General features: G+C 36.8%; 1 protein-coding gene across 1 annotated transcript; it reads left to right on the top strand.

Annotated features, from left to right (window-relative positions):
- The first annotated feature begins 524 nt into the window (after positions 1–524).
- On the top strand, positions 525–15,469 carry LOC108968658 (protein twist). The gene is made up of 4 exons (XM_018932814.1): positions 525–743; positions 3,687–4,354; positions 4,427–4,734; positions 14,776–15,469. The coding sequence occupies exons 2-4, from the start codon at positions 4,035–4,037 to the stop codon at positions 15,186–15,188; spliced, it is 1,041 nt and encodes a 346-aa protein (XP_018788359.1). The 5' UTR covers positions 525–743; positions 3,687–4,034; the 3' UTR covers positions 15,189–15,469.
- The last annotated feature ends 1,574 nt before the right edge of the window (positions 15,470–17,043 follow it).

The raw sequence follows: 17,043 nt of genomic DNA, 5'->3' as shown, positions 1-17,043 counted from the left end.
AAAAAATAAAATAAAAATAAAAACAATAGCATTCCTTCACTAAGCACACGAATCACTCTCCGATTGGCACAGCTAAGCTCCGCCCAGTAAGTTCATTTCTTGAAGTTTGCCGCCATCATTGTCGAAATTAACTTACACTCAACCCAACTTGTGGCCTGCACAGAACCGGAACACACACACACATAATTATTTGGATTTGGTTCATTATCACTGCTGGCAGCAAAACAATCTGGCAGCACAGTCACCACCCTGCAACAGGAAAAACAACCCCTCAAATAAACCAATATTACTGCATGGTGGGGCGGCAGAGAGTTTGTAATAAACATTCACTTATCAATTGTCAGGATATCGGCAACTGAACGACCACTATATACTACCGCCTGGCATTCATTTGTTGTGCGATCTCGTGAACGGATGTGGCGCGCGTTTATGCGCCTAAAAGCGGTTCAACTTTAATTTGGCGACGGTCAGACCCGACGGGATATAAAATTTGCATTTCAAGTTGAAAAAGATTAAACTAAACATAAAATGCATAATTCGTTATTCTTCATACAATGCTTGAACTCAATTGTTTTTAATAAAAAGTGTTGTTAAGTGTTTAATTGCAAATATAAAATGTTATTACTATGAAATTACAAATAAGGAGTGTATCAAATAACGTATAATATACAAAACAAATCAACTCAACAGAAAATACAAAATATATTGTGAACAAAAATGAAAGACACGGGCATCTGAGTAAGGTAAACTTAAAGTAAAAATGTAATAAAATTAAAAATTATATGAAATTCATTTATAATCGATCAGTTTACACCTTTGATTGTTAAAAGAATTTAAGAGTCTAGCAAATATTGACGTTTATGAAAAGAAAAACAAGAAAAAAAGTTAACTTCGGCTGCACCGAAGCTAATATAACCTTCACAGGTGCATTTTTTAAGTAACTATGTGTACAGTTTGTATGGATATATGCTATAGTAATCCGATCTGAACAATTTTTTCGGAGATTATGTTATTACCTTAAGCAGTAATCCATGTCAAATTTCGCGAAGATACCACGTCAAATGCGAAAGTTTTCCGTACAAGCCCTTGATTCCGATCGTTCGGTTTGTATGGCAGCTATATGCTATAGTGAGCCGATCTGAACAATTTATTTCGATATTATATTATTTCTATAAACAATAACTCATACGAAATTTCGTGAAGATACATATGTATATCGTTAAATGAGGAGGTTTCCCATGGAAGCATTTGATTCCGATCATTGAGTTTGTATGGAAGCTATTTGCTATAGTTAATCGATCTGAACAATTTCTTCGTAGATTACATTGTTGCTTTAGAAAATAATCTATATCAAATTTCGTGAATATATCTTGTCAAAAGTGAAAGTTTTCCATACAAGAACTTGATTCCGATCGTTCAGTTTGTAAGGTAGCTATATGTTATAGTATAGCTTCTTGAAGACAAAATGACGGTTGCAAAATTTCAAAACGTTACCTTAAAAACTGTGGGACTAGTTCGTATGTATACAGACAGATGGACAGACAGACGGACATGGCTAAATCGACTCAGCTCGGCATACTGATCATTTATATATATACTTTATAGGGTCTCCGACCTTCCTTCTGGGTGTTAAAGACTTCGTGACAAACTTAATATACCCTGTTCAGGGTATAAAAATAAAAAAATTAATGATCACAACTAACAACAGCCTTGATGCAATACTTAGTCCAGTGGTCCCGAGGGAGAGTTTAAAAAAAGCTTATCAACGCTTATTTTTGGCAAATTAAAAAAAAAAATTTATTGTTTGTTTTGAAATTCAATCGGTGTATATTTACATGTTTCAAGAATATGTAATGTATTTTTGAAAAAATGTATTAAATGTTAAATTATTTTACAAAAGTCCTGTAGTGCTTCCAGTCTTTTGAATTAAACAAAAAATTAAAAATTATTGTTAAACTACAAGATATTCTCCCTAACCCCGACCTACGATTAAAAAAGATAAAAAATTGAGGAAATAACAGCGCTTAAAAAGTGAATTTTATCACAACTTTTGGTTTTAGTATTTGGTCTATTAAAATTTCATTTTTGATCAGTTCAAATCACGATAAATCATTGCATGTAGAATTATACGGAAGGCAGAAAATTTCATGATGATCGGATCATTTGTCTTTGAGTTATCACTCAAGCATATTTAAAAATTATTGTTTTGAGAAAAATGCCTTTAAAAATATATTGCCAAATCGGATTGAACTGAAACTACTTGAGATATCGATTGGAAATTTTAGTATATTTTTTTAAAAGGAAAAAAAAAAGTATTTTTCCCAAAATTTCACACTAGGTATCGAAGTTTTGAATTTTTGTCGATGTCGAAAATTGTCCATGTTTACATAACCCACGGATCCTTTGGCATACGACTATTCGAAGACCAGAGTATTTCTCCTGTTGGTCGCGGCTACGTCTCAGATGGTCCATCCATTTAGTCCAATTTTCGATGACTCGTTCGATCATTTCGACTGGTAACTGACAAATGACACGCGTGATGTTTTGATCCAAGTCCTAAATCAAAGCGGAATTGTCCGCATATACCTTAGATTACATATCTCCACAGAAAAAAGCGATCTTAGTGGCCAATCGACCAGCCAAAAACGTGAAATTATCTGCTCACCGAAGTGTTCTCTCAATAAATCCATTGATTGATGCGATGTATGGGAAGAGACGGTCGCCATTGACGATTACGTTCTAATTATTTTTTCTGCATGAAACAGCAACTCTTGAATCTCTTCAGGTTGCTCTTTGTCCCAAAATGCAGAAATTTTCTTTGTTTACATATCCATTGAAGCAGAAATTGGCCTCATCGCTGAACAAAATATGGCTTCAAAACGTCATATCTATCGCGCGCCTTCAGTTCACAAGTGCACAAGCTGTATTTTGTAGGCTTTCGATTTAGGATCTCTATGTAAAATGAGCCAAGTCATTCCATACGGCAGTTCAAGTTGCTGTAAATGACGCCGAATCAATTCTCCACGGTTATATTTGCTATATTTTCTTCATCACTGCGTGCTGGACGTGGTCTATTCGGTGTGTTCAGGAGTAAGTATTTTCATGATGAAAAAAAACTTCGTGTTTTAATTAAACATTGTTTCCTGTTAGGAAAAAAAAAACAAAAAGACTGCAAAGGTTGCATAACTGATTCGATTTGACTCATTCAGCTTGCGATACAATCCATAAAATGAAAGACATAGGTTTTGAACTAAGGGCACACTTATCATATTGGCCAGATTTGGTTCTGCGTTAATACTTTCTCTTTCCCAGCTTCAAGAGATCTCGCTGGAAGGTGGTTTCACACAAATTTCGAATAGGTATCCGAAATGTTGAAGGACTGTTACAACAATTGCCTTACTCTAGGTGAAGAGTACGTCGCCATATTTCTTTCGAAAAAGTTCTTTCATTGTTAGGCCAAACGCTTTCTATATTCGAGCATTAAGTACATAAGTGATAATAATATGTAAAGCAAAATGTTTTTGATAACCAAACCCATGTAAAACATTTTTATTACAATAGATATGCAAAAATCAATAATCTCAAATATCCCTACTTAAAATGTCATCATAAATTAATGATAAACCATCCAATAAGAGTCCGAACAAACATCATCAGATAATAATCATATTTATCTCTTTACATAGAACGATTTCCCAGCTAATTGATAAGGAAATCAAACTAACCGAACGTTGTCGGTAGTGCCGAAGAGTAGAGGGGTGGTGACAGCAACATTGATTCCGATGATAAACAAACTAATTGTTATCTAACAAATAATCTACAAACAATAGACGACCACAGCTGTGTGCTTCCGGAGAACACTTGTTCGGGTGTAAAGCGCACGTGTAGGACACGCGGCCCGTTGTAGATACGAGCACAAGCCATATCGTTTTGTGACGAAAGTCATAAGTCAAATACGAGTACTGAAATCGGAAGCGACGCGTGCGCGCACTTAGAAAGCAGAACTTTTGAAAGGAAAATGCTAAAACTATTAAATGCCAATTATTCAATTAAATAAATGTGTTTACGAACGATTGGACGAGTCAACAAGTGAAGGGAATTACATTAGCAACAACAATATTAATACACGTCAGTCCGCACCTTTGACTAATATAACCGCAAAAATGTTCTCCCTCGACAATTTCGATTTGGAAGCGACAATGGCGCGACACTTTTTCGAAGGCTCACAGGCGACGAATGGTTCCAGCTCCAGTTCGGAGTTCTTCTTTGGCGATGATGACAACAGCTCGGAGAGTGATGAAGATGATGCGTATAGCAGTGGCTTCAATAGTGATCAAGAAAACAATGAAAAGAGGTGGGTTACATACAGTTACGATGGCGGTTCTTATTAGTTCTGATATCAATGTTTTCTCTCTTTTCGAATTAGTCGCTTGCACAAGACGCGTCGTTTGAAGTGTGCCTCGCAAATGGCGCAACAGCGACAAGCGGCCAATTTGCGTGAACGTCGTCGCATGCAGAGCATCAATGAGGCATTTGAGGGTTTACGTTCACACATTCCCACTTTGCCATATGAGAAACGTTTGAGTAAAGTCGATACACTGAAATTGGCCATCAGTTATATAACTTTTCTTAGTGAGATGGTGAAAAAGGATAAAAATGGCAATGAACCGGGCTTGAGTTTGCAGCGCAACTATCAAAAGGAGCCGCCGAAGAAGATCATCCTAAAAGATAGAAGTGAGTACTAAAATTGTGTAATAATATTTGTTACATCTCTGGTTTAGCGAGGTGTGTTCAAAAAATAACCGGAATTTTATTTTTTTCACAAAAAAAAAGTTCATTCGTCTACATTAATGCTGTAGCCTTCAAAATAATTCCTATTCGATATTATGCACTTCTCTCTATCTAAAACTCAAAGGGATTTTTTTTAGAAATAGAAAAAAGTCGTACAAATTGCAGGTTGGGGAATCGGAAGAGTATGGTTTTTGGCTAAGAATGAATGAATAGGCAATGAAGTGTGAGCTTTTGACAAACGAACATCGACAAGCTCGTCAGATATCAATGTAAACAAAAACTTGTGACAATTAGACGGTCCAAATCCGAAATTTTAAAATTCCTATGATTTTCTATACAAATTTCGTGCATATGGACGTCATAGACGAGTGAATTGAGAGTCTATTATATTGGATTGGAATACATTTTGAGGATTGCACTGCCACCTGTGGTCTATTGTGTCCTCTGCTGTTCTTACAACCAAGCCTTACAACTTCGTTTATCCAATTCAAATCAAAGAGGCTTAGCAAAGCTCTTCGGTTAATGTTTGGGGGAAAAAACTGTCCGATTGCCTGACTCCGCCGTCCTGCAATTGCGGTGCAATCCAGGCTCAGGTGTCTCTGCTCTTTGATGGAAAAATCGACACTGATCTGTAAACCAGTACAATTGTTTATACAGATGACATCGGAGCTTGCTCTTGACCTGTATAAAGTCCCACAAGCAGCGCTTACTTGTTTCTGGGAAGCTTGATTAGTTTCTTGAACCATTTTAAATCGTACTCGCCAAGAAACAACCTCGCCAGCCGAAGCCCTGGTAGTTAGGAGTAAGAATGGCATTAGGAGGATCGTAGATCTTCGGGCTTTTTTAGACAAAATTTTTTTTTATTAAAGCGAAATATTTTCAGCTTCTTAATATATTCTAGTCATTGATGTCATCCATCTGTAAATTCGTATGGAGGTAGATATTACAAGTGTGAAACTAAAAGGCCACAAACGGCGTCGTAGCATAAAAAACTGTTTATAAATATTGTAAGGAATACTGTTTTCTTTACTTTCTCTTTTTTAAGCGAACATGTGAAGTAATAAGAAAAACTCGATTATTTTTTCGTTTTCAAGGAGAAATTTTCTAAGAACTGTAGTCAAAACCAACTGAAACCAAAACTAAAAACATAATTGAACATTTCTCCGAGCTTTGCGTTATCAGAGATGTAGACTAAAACTTTGAAGATATCATTTTCGGAGTCTTTTCCAAAAAAGCACGATTTTTTGTCGAGATCTGATAGTTTGGAGCTTCCTTCGCTTTTTGCCTCATAAGCCTGGTTGGAATTATTTCCACAAATGTGGATAAAAACTTTTGAGAGATAATTTTGCCACTATTTTCCAAAAACAAAAAACTTTTGGTGGAGATTTCTTCGCTTTTTATCTCATAAGATTGGTTGGATATCTTTGTCGTTCACTTCTAGTGAACTCACGGCGTGAGTTTGCTAATTCTTTTTGAGCTACCACGTGACGTTGTAGAGCATTTCAAAATTCTTGAAGGTTAACAACCTGTATATATAATGTATGTTGTTCTTCACTTGTAAAAAATATATAAATTTGACTGTCCATTGAAATATTCGCCGACTGAATTGAACTAATTATTACTCATAAGCAGATCTTGCACGCGATGCTAATGTTATACAATTATGTTTTTTGACATATTATATGAACATCAATCAAATTGGTCAAGCGTTTACGCCCACAACTGAAACCACGGGGCGAGCGTATACATTGCATATAATAATAATTTGCCTTAAATTTCGTATTTTTTCACAAAAAAATTATGAACGATTTTATATTTTCGACCGATTGAACAGTAGAAATAAATTGACGACTCATAGCACATACTCATCGTGTGTTACCGCGAATTTATGCCGCAAGCTGCACGCTCAAATGAAGATCCTTTGAGCAAGAACACCAGCTTGAACTCGATGTAATACACCGCGGCGCTAATGTGATCGGGTGGTGGCAAACACAAAATTCATTGACAGACAGTTCACCCAGGACCTAAAACCACACACGCTTACCCACAGACATGTGCGTGCACGTTCTATACGAGTTTTAGTTACTGCTTACAGCAGCCACAATAAGCTGCTAAGTGTGACTAATTAGAATTTTCACACTTTTCTCATGAAATCCTTCAAACAAAAAAAAAAAAGGTGCTCGGCTAAGTTGAAAGGGGAAGCGGAAGTATCGATCATTCAGTGCCATCCAATGCGAATTTCTTAAATTGCCGACGTTACTCTCAGTTTTTCATGGGTATGCGTGTTGCACGTGGTATTTACGTTCAGCTCTCGCTAATAAAACCATCTTTAGTCACGGTTTTTGGTTAATAATTCTTCTATTCAAATTGAATGAGGTGGCAGCGCATGCAAAAAAAGGAGGTAGGCAGCAAGGGTGCTGCATACATACATATATATGTATACTCGTATTTATATACATTTATATATTATAAATTTGAATGAATATAAATTGCTTTCTGCAAGCGATGCATCGTTCAAATGGCATATATGTATGTATTTGTGCCTATTAGCCCTTATTTTTTTAGCTGAAAGGGTGCAAGTAGAAACGGCAAAAGCGTTAAAATTTTACCGTTTCAAAATTTTTCGTATAACATATTTTGAATATTTTTTTTTAAGTTTGTCAAAACAAATAAATTTTAATTTTACTAGAAAGGATGTGCTTTTTAGTAAATTTTTTTCAACATATAAAGCTCTCTTTAGAGATTGAGTTATTTGTACCGCGTTTGTTTTTTTTAATTTTGAACTGATATGCTCGTTTGTAGCTATTGAAGCATTTAGTACATCATTTATTTGTAAATAAATGTGTTCACTTATATTTTTTTGAAATTTCATTTTTTGACTTTATAACCTCTAAGTGTGGTCTCCTTCTACTGGTGTAAAGGTATGAGGTTGATTCAAATAGAATTTTTTCAATATTTCTATGGTTGGATGACAGTTATCGTAGACAAATCCGGATTAGGGTGCCCGCAGAGTGCACACTTAAAGCTTCGCTCGGCCTTGATCGTCCACTGCGCGGGCAACTGTAAGAATGCAAAGAAAGTTTAAAGGAAGAAAGTTGCAGTAATGGAGACGGTTCCATTAAAGCTTTGATAACGAATTTCTCTTTGAACTCTTTCGATTATAATAGGGTAAAATTAATCTATTTGTAAGACACGTTTAAATAAAAATTTAAATAAAAAAAAATTAGCATGTATTAAAATTTTTTGATAAAACTTAGTACAACTACAGCAACCACATCTCAAAGTGTTTTTCTGAGACAAAAAATATGTAAACAAATCTATCCGCCGCTTGAAGACTGTTTATTCGTTAAATCTTTCATTTTTATTGATGATATGATTATGTTTTGAACGTACATTGGCTTCGGAGCAAACATTTGGGAGTATGCTACGAAGATATTGAGCATTTCTCCTTCAAATAGATGTTAAGTTATTAATGTCTTCATTAAAACCCCAGCTGACAGTTGTAAGCAAAAACTCTATTTTTTCGAACTTCATGTGTCTTTCCCACGTCTTGAAACTCAATAAACATAAATGCCACTATAAACAGCACCAAAGCATCCAACCACTTTTCAAGTTTTTATAATTTTTTAACCAGAAATAAGTGTGGTTTACAGTGGTTTTACTGTCCTAGATATCAAATCATTTTTGGATCATAGATCTTCGGGCTTCCCTGGGTAAAATTTTAGCGAAAAATTTTTAGCTACTTACTATATTCTGATCATTGATATTATACAAATGTAGGTTTATATGGAAGGAGGTGTTAGAAGAGTGAAATTAAAAGAGCTCAAAAGTCGGTGCATGAGTAATATTTGTCGGTTTTATGAGCACTATACCTAAATAAGTAGTTGAAGGTTCTGCTATATACAGTAAGAGTTACTCGACCTTCCAGACAGGTTTTGCTCTTTGAAAAACGTTAAAATTTTGATCCCATTGTGCTTTTCAAATAGCATGCAGGATAGGTGGTAGATAGTAGGAAAAGTTCAAAGTAGTTATTAGTGCAGTAGCATAAACAATATTTACGAAATCCTGTAAAGGTCTACAGTAGTTTTATTGCCCTAGATATAAGATCGATTTTGGATATACATATTTGAGTCCATGGAACTATCGAAGGTTTCGTAAGATTTGCTCTGATTTATTTCAAAATTTTTGTTTCAATTCTACACTAGAAAAATCAGAAAACATGAAAAAATTACAATTATATTCTTAAAGGCAGATTTGTTTTGAAAAATAAGTAAATACTATACAGAAAAATGTCCAAAACATATGTTATCCTTCAATGAAATTTAATATTTTAATATTTTATGAGCTTTTCTTTTATACAGGTGGTTATATCTTTTGACCATCAGTAATATACTATCACATGACGATCTGAACTACCTCGATACCATTCTTTCATCACTTTAAGATCCTGGTTGAAGTGCTCTCTGTTTCTCACTATAACTTTCATAATTATTCGAAAATTTATTCAGATATTTGCGGAGATAGTTTAAGTTATAGTTTAGGTTCATACCCAGATTTGTATCTAGAGTCTGAGAGTTTATTTTGCACAATGTCTTCCTAATTTGTTCCTTTATAGTTACCTAGGAAATTTTGGACTATCCACAAAAAACATTTTCGTCATTTCAATCTCTATTTTTAGTAATTGCTATACCGAATATTCAACCTTTCAGTTTTCCATATTGCGTTCGGAAATTTTTACTTTTATTATTTCTGAATCAGTTGAAAGTTGTTCTTTAAGAAAACCTTTAATAGCGTTGCAACAAAAATAGCGTATAAACAAGTACACACTACAACAAAAATAATGTAACAACAGATAAGAGGAAACATGCAATGAAAATATAGCAGAAAGCGGAGAAATGGAGAAAATCAACATAATCATACCGTGAGAAATCCGTTTTACGCCAACAGATGGCAATACTTCAATAGACCACACCATACATATGTATGTAGATACTATAGTAGTATACTCGTATGTATGTTCGAAAAAGTTGAATGATTTGGCGCATAGCACTGAAGGTACGAATAGCTAATAAACACCGTCGAAGATGGGTGTACAAAGTGGTGTCGGTAAAACAGTGGATGTGGGTGGTTGAAAGGAAGAGTAAATTTATTTTCCATGTTTGAGATTATTTAAAGACTTGTAGTGTTAATTTTTAGATGTAATGACGAAATGTGTAGAAATTGTCCTGAATTGATAAAACTTTAATTTTATAGTTAAGTTGATAGTTAAATAAAAAAAAATTAATTTCGGTTGCACCAATGCCAGAATATCCTTCTCAAATAAAATATTATCTTGTTATATAATAAAATTTTCCTTACAAGTGCTTGATTGCCAATAAGCAGCTTCTTGGAGAGAAAAGAACACACAATTTATTATCCCAAAAACTGAGAGACTTGTTCGCTTATATTCAGGTAGATAGACGGACAGGGTTAAATCGACTCAGCTCATCACACTGATCATTTATATATACTATATACATATGTAGAGACATCAATTATTTAATTATTGATTAATATTTATTATGTCACCTTCAAAGTAATTCCCAACAGATGTAATAAATTTATGCCATCGATTTTTCAATCCTCGAAACACTTTTCATAAGCACTCCCCAGCCTCTTCATTTTCTTTTCGGGAATTTTTCTTTCCGATCGACTGAAACCGGGTTCCACGGAGGGACAATTTCAGTTTTGGGGAACAAAAAATCACATGGAGCCAAATCTAGTGAATATGGTGGTTAATCGATGGTATTAAATGCGTTTTTGGCTTTAAATTCGGTCACAATCGTACTCTCATTGAAAAAATTAAACTTTGTCGGGACGAGTCGAAAATCATTCGAACGAACTCGCAAAAGATGTCGAGCTATCTAGCCATCTCTCAAAAACATGCCTCAAGATTTCTCTAATACATGCCTAAAGATTTTCCAGCTCCATATCCTTTACTCTTTTAGTGTTTTTATCAGTTGAAGAGGTCGTCCAGAACGAGCCATGTCTTCAAAGACCTCTCGAGCGTTTTTGAAGACTTTGTAACACTCGTAAGCTTTTGTTTTTCATAAAACTGAATCATCGTAAGCTTTTTTCAGCATTCGCAACGATTACTCACACGAAATTTGATTAGAAATACAAAATTTGAGACAAACTCTTTCTTCGACATTTTTATCCATTGTAACAATCGCAACGCGTTACTGAGATGTGCCGGCTTAAGCAGTTGATGTAAATCAACTGGGTGACAGATCGCGCTCATATTTAGCATGGCAGACAGTCTTACCAACTTATCAAATATATATTTTTTTGAAATATCATTTACCAGGAGAATTTAATTAAAATTTCCGGGTGCTTTTTTGTCCCAAAATAAATGGTTTCAAAGGAATAATTATTTTATTGAAAAGTTTTTAGAAATCATTGGTATCGGACCGCCGATTTAGCGGTGAAACAAACTGATCCATAAAAAAAACCGACAACCGGGTCTACGTGACCGAAACGGACCCGAATTTTTATTCGTGAAAGATTGTCAACTCGACAGTATTCCTAACAATGACTTCAGAGATACTTACATTAACAACAATCGGAAGGGTAGCTCCTTCTCAACGAAAGATAGCCTCCAATTCTCTACCTCAAAAACACAGTGTACATATTTAATTAACTGTCCGTATTAAGCGCACGCCCTGCACATTTTCACATCAACAGGCAACAAATAAGCACCGAAAATAAGAGTAAACTCAACAGACACTTTACAAAGAAACTGACACCAATGTAAATAATGGAGTGAATGCTGCATTTTGTTAAGTGAAAACACTTGAAAAACACCATTCGTGCACTTTAAACACGGTGTCTGGGAAGCGGCGCAGCTTGACAGACCTCACCCTTCGACCGCCCACACAACATATCTATGAAAGCGCATCGTTTACCGCCGGAACAAATTGCACGAAACTTAAGTTGTTTGGCAGGAAGCTGGTGGCACACTGCGTAACGCCCTCAAAGCCAGTCCATAAACCAGTGAGAACAAGCACATACTTGCGCAAAGCCTTGATACTTTCTACCCTTGATGCTGCAACACGCGCTGATTGGCAGCTTATGCTTAGCTGCGCTTGTTGTTGTTACAACTGCCGAAAATCCGAACATGCAACACTGTATAGACACACAGAAAGGATAATTCGAATAAAAAAACAACATAAAAAAAGTGCCAAAAGGCAATCAGCATGCGAGTTTTTAACGTTTTGCGCAAACACACACATGAAGGCACTCTTATTTGCCAAACAATAACAAAAATCGAGAGCAAAGCGGCAACAACTAGCGGCAGCATAATTGTGGCACAGCATGCAGCTGCAATAACAAACAGGATGACAAACGGCAAGCATGAGTACGATGCAGAGATTATGCGCCGTCGACATCTTCGTGCTTACCTTTGCTCATCGTCCCTCTAATGGGGTTGTAATGTTGCTGCTAATGGATTCTTGATTGCCAGTGCAGCAAGCCGACAGACGGCTGGGGTTCGTGTACACATGATGAGAGGCAGGCAAGGAAAGGATTCTACAATGAGTTATGTTGTTGTTGTTTTCGTTTTCGTTGTAATTGCATTTGCTGGCATTTTAATTGTTTGGGCGTTAAAATTGTTGACACTTTCATTGAAGAAATCAAGCACTGAGCTAAGCTCTTTATTTGTGCCGAGGGGAGTACATTGTAGATACAGTTACGTGGCGCCCACTTAGAAAATATAAGATTATATTTCTGGAATCATCTACCATTCATGAATTTTTTAATAATTATAATTTATAGAGTAAATGATTTTTTGGACTCACATATAATATATAAGGGAACGGTGTAAAGGTTAATATGAAAGTACTTTGACGGTCTAATCAAAAAAAAAAAAAAAAAAAAAAACTGAGCCTTGCTTGCATCGAAACTATGATACATTTCATAAATAAACAAGTAACCGAATATTTCATACTCTTACGACTTACCAGTAACAAAGTCAGAGAAATACCTTCGGGTGCATAAGATTTGTTATATGGGGTCTAGGGCATGTTTCCACTCGACTCTTGCTGATGTATGTGGTATAAAGTCAACTGGGAGTTTGGAAGATTTTTCTGTTAGGTATTTGGGGCTAAACAAATTATTAATCCGATTCAAACCATTTATGACATACAGGGTTTGTCCGGAAAGGAGCAGGACTGATTTGGACCGACCGACTGGATTGGGTAGAGGTGGTTCCTAGGTAACGAACGAGCGGCTGGTTAGTTCTCTCCGAGCACCTGGCGAGTCAGAACAAATATTTTCGCGAGTGGTAAAAGCCGAAAATGCAGCGTTCGTTAGAGCAGACTTGTAAACTTGGTAAATCTGAGATAGAGACGTCTGATATGATTGAGCGGGTTTACACAGAGGATGTTTAAGCAAGAAGTGGTGTGTTTCGTTGGCACCAGGTCTTTTTGAAGGGTCGGGAAGAGCTTGCTGATGAAGACCGGTAGAATGAGCAAGTCCAAAGTAAAAATCATGCTCATTGTCGTTTTTGGCATCAAAAGAATCGTCTACCATGAATTTGTTCCTCCTGAACAAACCGTCAACGCCAACGGTTCCGCAGCCGCCCTACAGGCTGTCTAATTGTTTAAAAAGGCCTATGAAAGGGGATCCAAGCAGTATGCACCTCGGCTCACAAGGCTATTCCGTAGAATATCTTCCGTGACGCAGCGCGATTTCGACGCAGAAGGAGCCTATTTTGAAAGTTTTTAAAGAATTCTAACGATTGGTTCAATAATTTTTTGAATCGACCCAGTCCTCTTACTTTCAGGGCACACCCTGTCAAAACTCTTTTTAGAAAATGATTATCTCCGAATTTCTATGATACTATATATCCCACAACTTTAATGATATTTTTAATAAAAAGCTGGCAATTGGAGTTTTGATTAATTTTCGGTATCATCAGGACTTGACTAGTTCACACTGTCCGTAGGAGTTCTTACAATATTTAGTCTGGGCGGATGTGGTGGTTGTAGCTTTAGTCGTTTAGAAGATATGTTCGTTAAAGCTCTTAGAGGACGAGGCCACGATGCTCATAGAGCCATACATGTTCCTTCTACTGAGATCTCCTGTGCCAAAATGGCAGTGTTATAGACGTGAACAAATTTTCAGATCGATATCTCAAAAATTATGTATATATTAGTTTGTCAAAAATGTCTTGCAGTATTTCTTGCGGTATTTTTATTTTAAATTGTTCATAAAAATTTTTTTGATGACTCATGCTCAGCTCTTGACCGATGCTACGGCTGCTACTATACCGGTCTCTTTCGAACAATTCAGCGATCTTATCGAAATTTTCGACGACAGGCCTTCCAGAGCGTGGCGCATCTTCGACCACTTCTACACCAGATCGAAAACGTTGAAAGCATCGTTGTGCGGTGGTAATGGAAACTGTATCGGGTCCATAAACTGCACAAATTTTATTGGCGGCTTGAGATGCATTTTTGCCTTTATCGTAGTAGTACTGTAAAATATGCCGTATTTTCTCTTTATTTTGCTCCATGCTTGCGACGCTATAACTCACGAACGACTTAAAAGAAACGACAATCAATCAAACACGTGTTAGCGCGTGAAATGAGCTTTCCAAAAAGGTATAGGTATGACCCGATGCGACGAATAAAACTAGAACTACGCGCTCTCAGCGCCAACTAGCGAAAATACCGCAGGACTTTTTTGACAAACTAATACAATCCACTGTCTCCGTGGTTTCCTTCTTGGTGTTGCAAACTTCGTGGCAAACTGAATATACCTGTACAGAGTATAAAATCAATGCGTCCCAATATTTCTCATAGGACATTGGAACCCGCTATAAAAAAACTTGTTAAGATTATTCTGTAAATTTCACACACTTAAAGCAATCTCTCTTCCTAAGTAAAATATTTATCTATACATCCTGCAATACGCGCTACTACATGAAATTGTCTACCTTTACAGGCGGCGGTATTGCACATTCGCTGTCGTGGTATCGCAAGGGGGACCGCTATCCGGGCAGTAAACTCTACGCACGCACCTGGACACCAGAAGATCCCCGTGCACCTACACACAGTTCACATCACCAGCACAATCACAATGGTGTACACCAGTCATTGGGGCAGATGCCTTTACAGCAGCAACAACAGCATCAGCAACATCAAATAACAACAACATCACAACAATTTCACAATCACAATCAGAATAGCAATCAAAGCGACGACTCAACCAGCGGCTATAGCAATTTAGGTGAAGGCAGCAGCACTGGTGGCGGCAGCACGTCAACGGAGGGATATTGCGGTGGCGGTGCCGATGGTATTGGCGCGTCAAAGTTGCAAAGCGGTGGTGGCAATGGTGTGCATCAAAATGGCATCTAAACGGAATAATAACGAATCTTGAGAGTGCAATTAAGAAACGGAAGTGAGAATGCAGAACTGATTTCAGACAACGATGCTAGTCAAGAGTGTGTTAGTAGTTATTACGATAAATATGTATGTAAAAATATTATATAAATATTAAGTAAAAGTTCTTCTTCGACGTCAAGGCAAACACCAAGCTTCTGCTGTGAAATCCTCGCGAAACACTTTAGCATAACCTCTACAAGTCATGATGATAGGTCATATTTACTTATTTACTAACTAAAACAAGTTCTTCTGTGGTATAATAATTTTAAGTTATTATTTATTTAATTAAATAGATATTATTAAGTCCAAAACTGAATCTATCTCTTTAGAAAGATTCAAAAAAAGGAGTGTTCTAAGTCAATACAAGTTTCAAAACTATCAGAAATTCGTGTTTATTTATTTATGGAGGTTCTGTAAGTAAAACGAAAGTGAGAGAGGAAAAATATTGTGAAGCAACTGATACTCGTAGTTGAAGACTTCCAAGACTAGCCGAGCTCCCGAAAAGAGAGCATGTTCGCAAGTTTTTGTGAGATTGAGTAGTACAATGAAGCCGTTTCTAGGTACCAAAATGAATTAACTTCATTTTGACATGGACTCCAGAAAAAATTTCAATACTTTTAGAAACCCTCCCAAGCACTGACAATGATATGATATAATAAAATAATTTGAGCACCAAAAATTAGACTAAACCAAATTAATTTTACTCTTGGACTCGTTAAATTATTGCAGATACTTGTACAAAGTGGAAGGACTTTAAGAATGTGGAGCCTGGGCTCACGGCTAAAAGAGAGGAAGCTTCAGCGTAATCGGGTCCTTGTAACATTTACTACAGCGGCCATATAAAGAAGCGCAAATTCGGATTCGTGGTTGGCATCTAGTCACAATCCGTATGAGATCTTTTTAACATAACACTGATTTACGCCTCCGCCCCGACGGAAGAGAAGGACGATAATACTGACGATGCCTTTTAGGAGCGGCTGGAGCGCGCTTATGACGGCTGCCTCCGCCACATGTAAAAATGTGTTTGCCAATTTTAATGCCAGGGTAGCAAAACAAAGAATCTTTGGTACAATTGTTGGAAATCCAGCCTCCGTGGCGGTAGCTCTCCAAAAGGATTGAGGCTGTTTGGCTTCGTTATTGGTTATTTGTGGTACTACCTTCCAGCACATGAAAATTCATCAAACTACTTGACTGTACGTATTGAAAAGTGCAAAGCCAGATCGGCAAAACTTCTCCAGTCTGCTGAATCCAATAAAAGTGTAACACCTGGAGATGGCGCACCCGATTGCCAAATTAAGGATGATATAATAGGTGTTCCATTGCCCGACTATGATGAGATTCTTATAGCAATTACCCGCTTGAAGAATAGCAAAGTTGCTGGGGCCGATGGATTACGGGCGAGCTATCCAAATACACCGGCGAAGAACTGATAAGGTGCATGCATCAGTTTAGTTTCTTTGTTTCTTTGCAATATATGGTCGGAAGAAAGCATGCTTTACGATTAGAACTTAAGTGTACTCTGCCCAATCCACAAAAAGGAGAACCCCACAATCTACGCCAATTACCGCGTGTGTAAAAGACCGAACCCCACCGTCAACAAACTGATGAGATTCGACCCTATCAATGCAGCTTTAGGCCTGAAAATCTACTATCGACCAGATTTTTACAAAGTTGCGAACCTTGGAAAAGACCCGTGAAAAGAAGATCGACATAAAGCACCATTTCGTCGATTTTAAAGCCGCCTTCGATAGCACGAAAAGGAGCTGCTTCTATGCCGCTATGTCTGAATGTATTGTTCTGCTCCGTCAGGTTCGGCAAGGACCTCTCC

Source organism: Bactrocera latifrons, unplaced genomic scaffold (genome assembly GCF_001853355.1).
Source record: "Bactrocera latifrons isolate USDA-ARS-PBARC rearing strain unplaced genomic scaffold, ASM185335v1 scaffold_223, whole genome shotgun sequence".
Taxonomy (NCBI): Eukaryota; Metazoa; Arthropoda; class Insecta; order Diptera; family Tephritidae; genus Bactrocera; species Bactrocera latifrons.
Note: the sequence above shows the minus strand (reverse complement) of the source record. Positions and strands in the feature narration are given on the sequence as shown.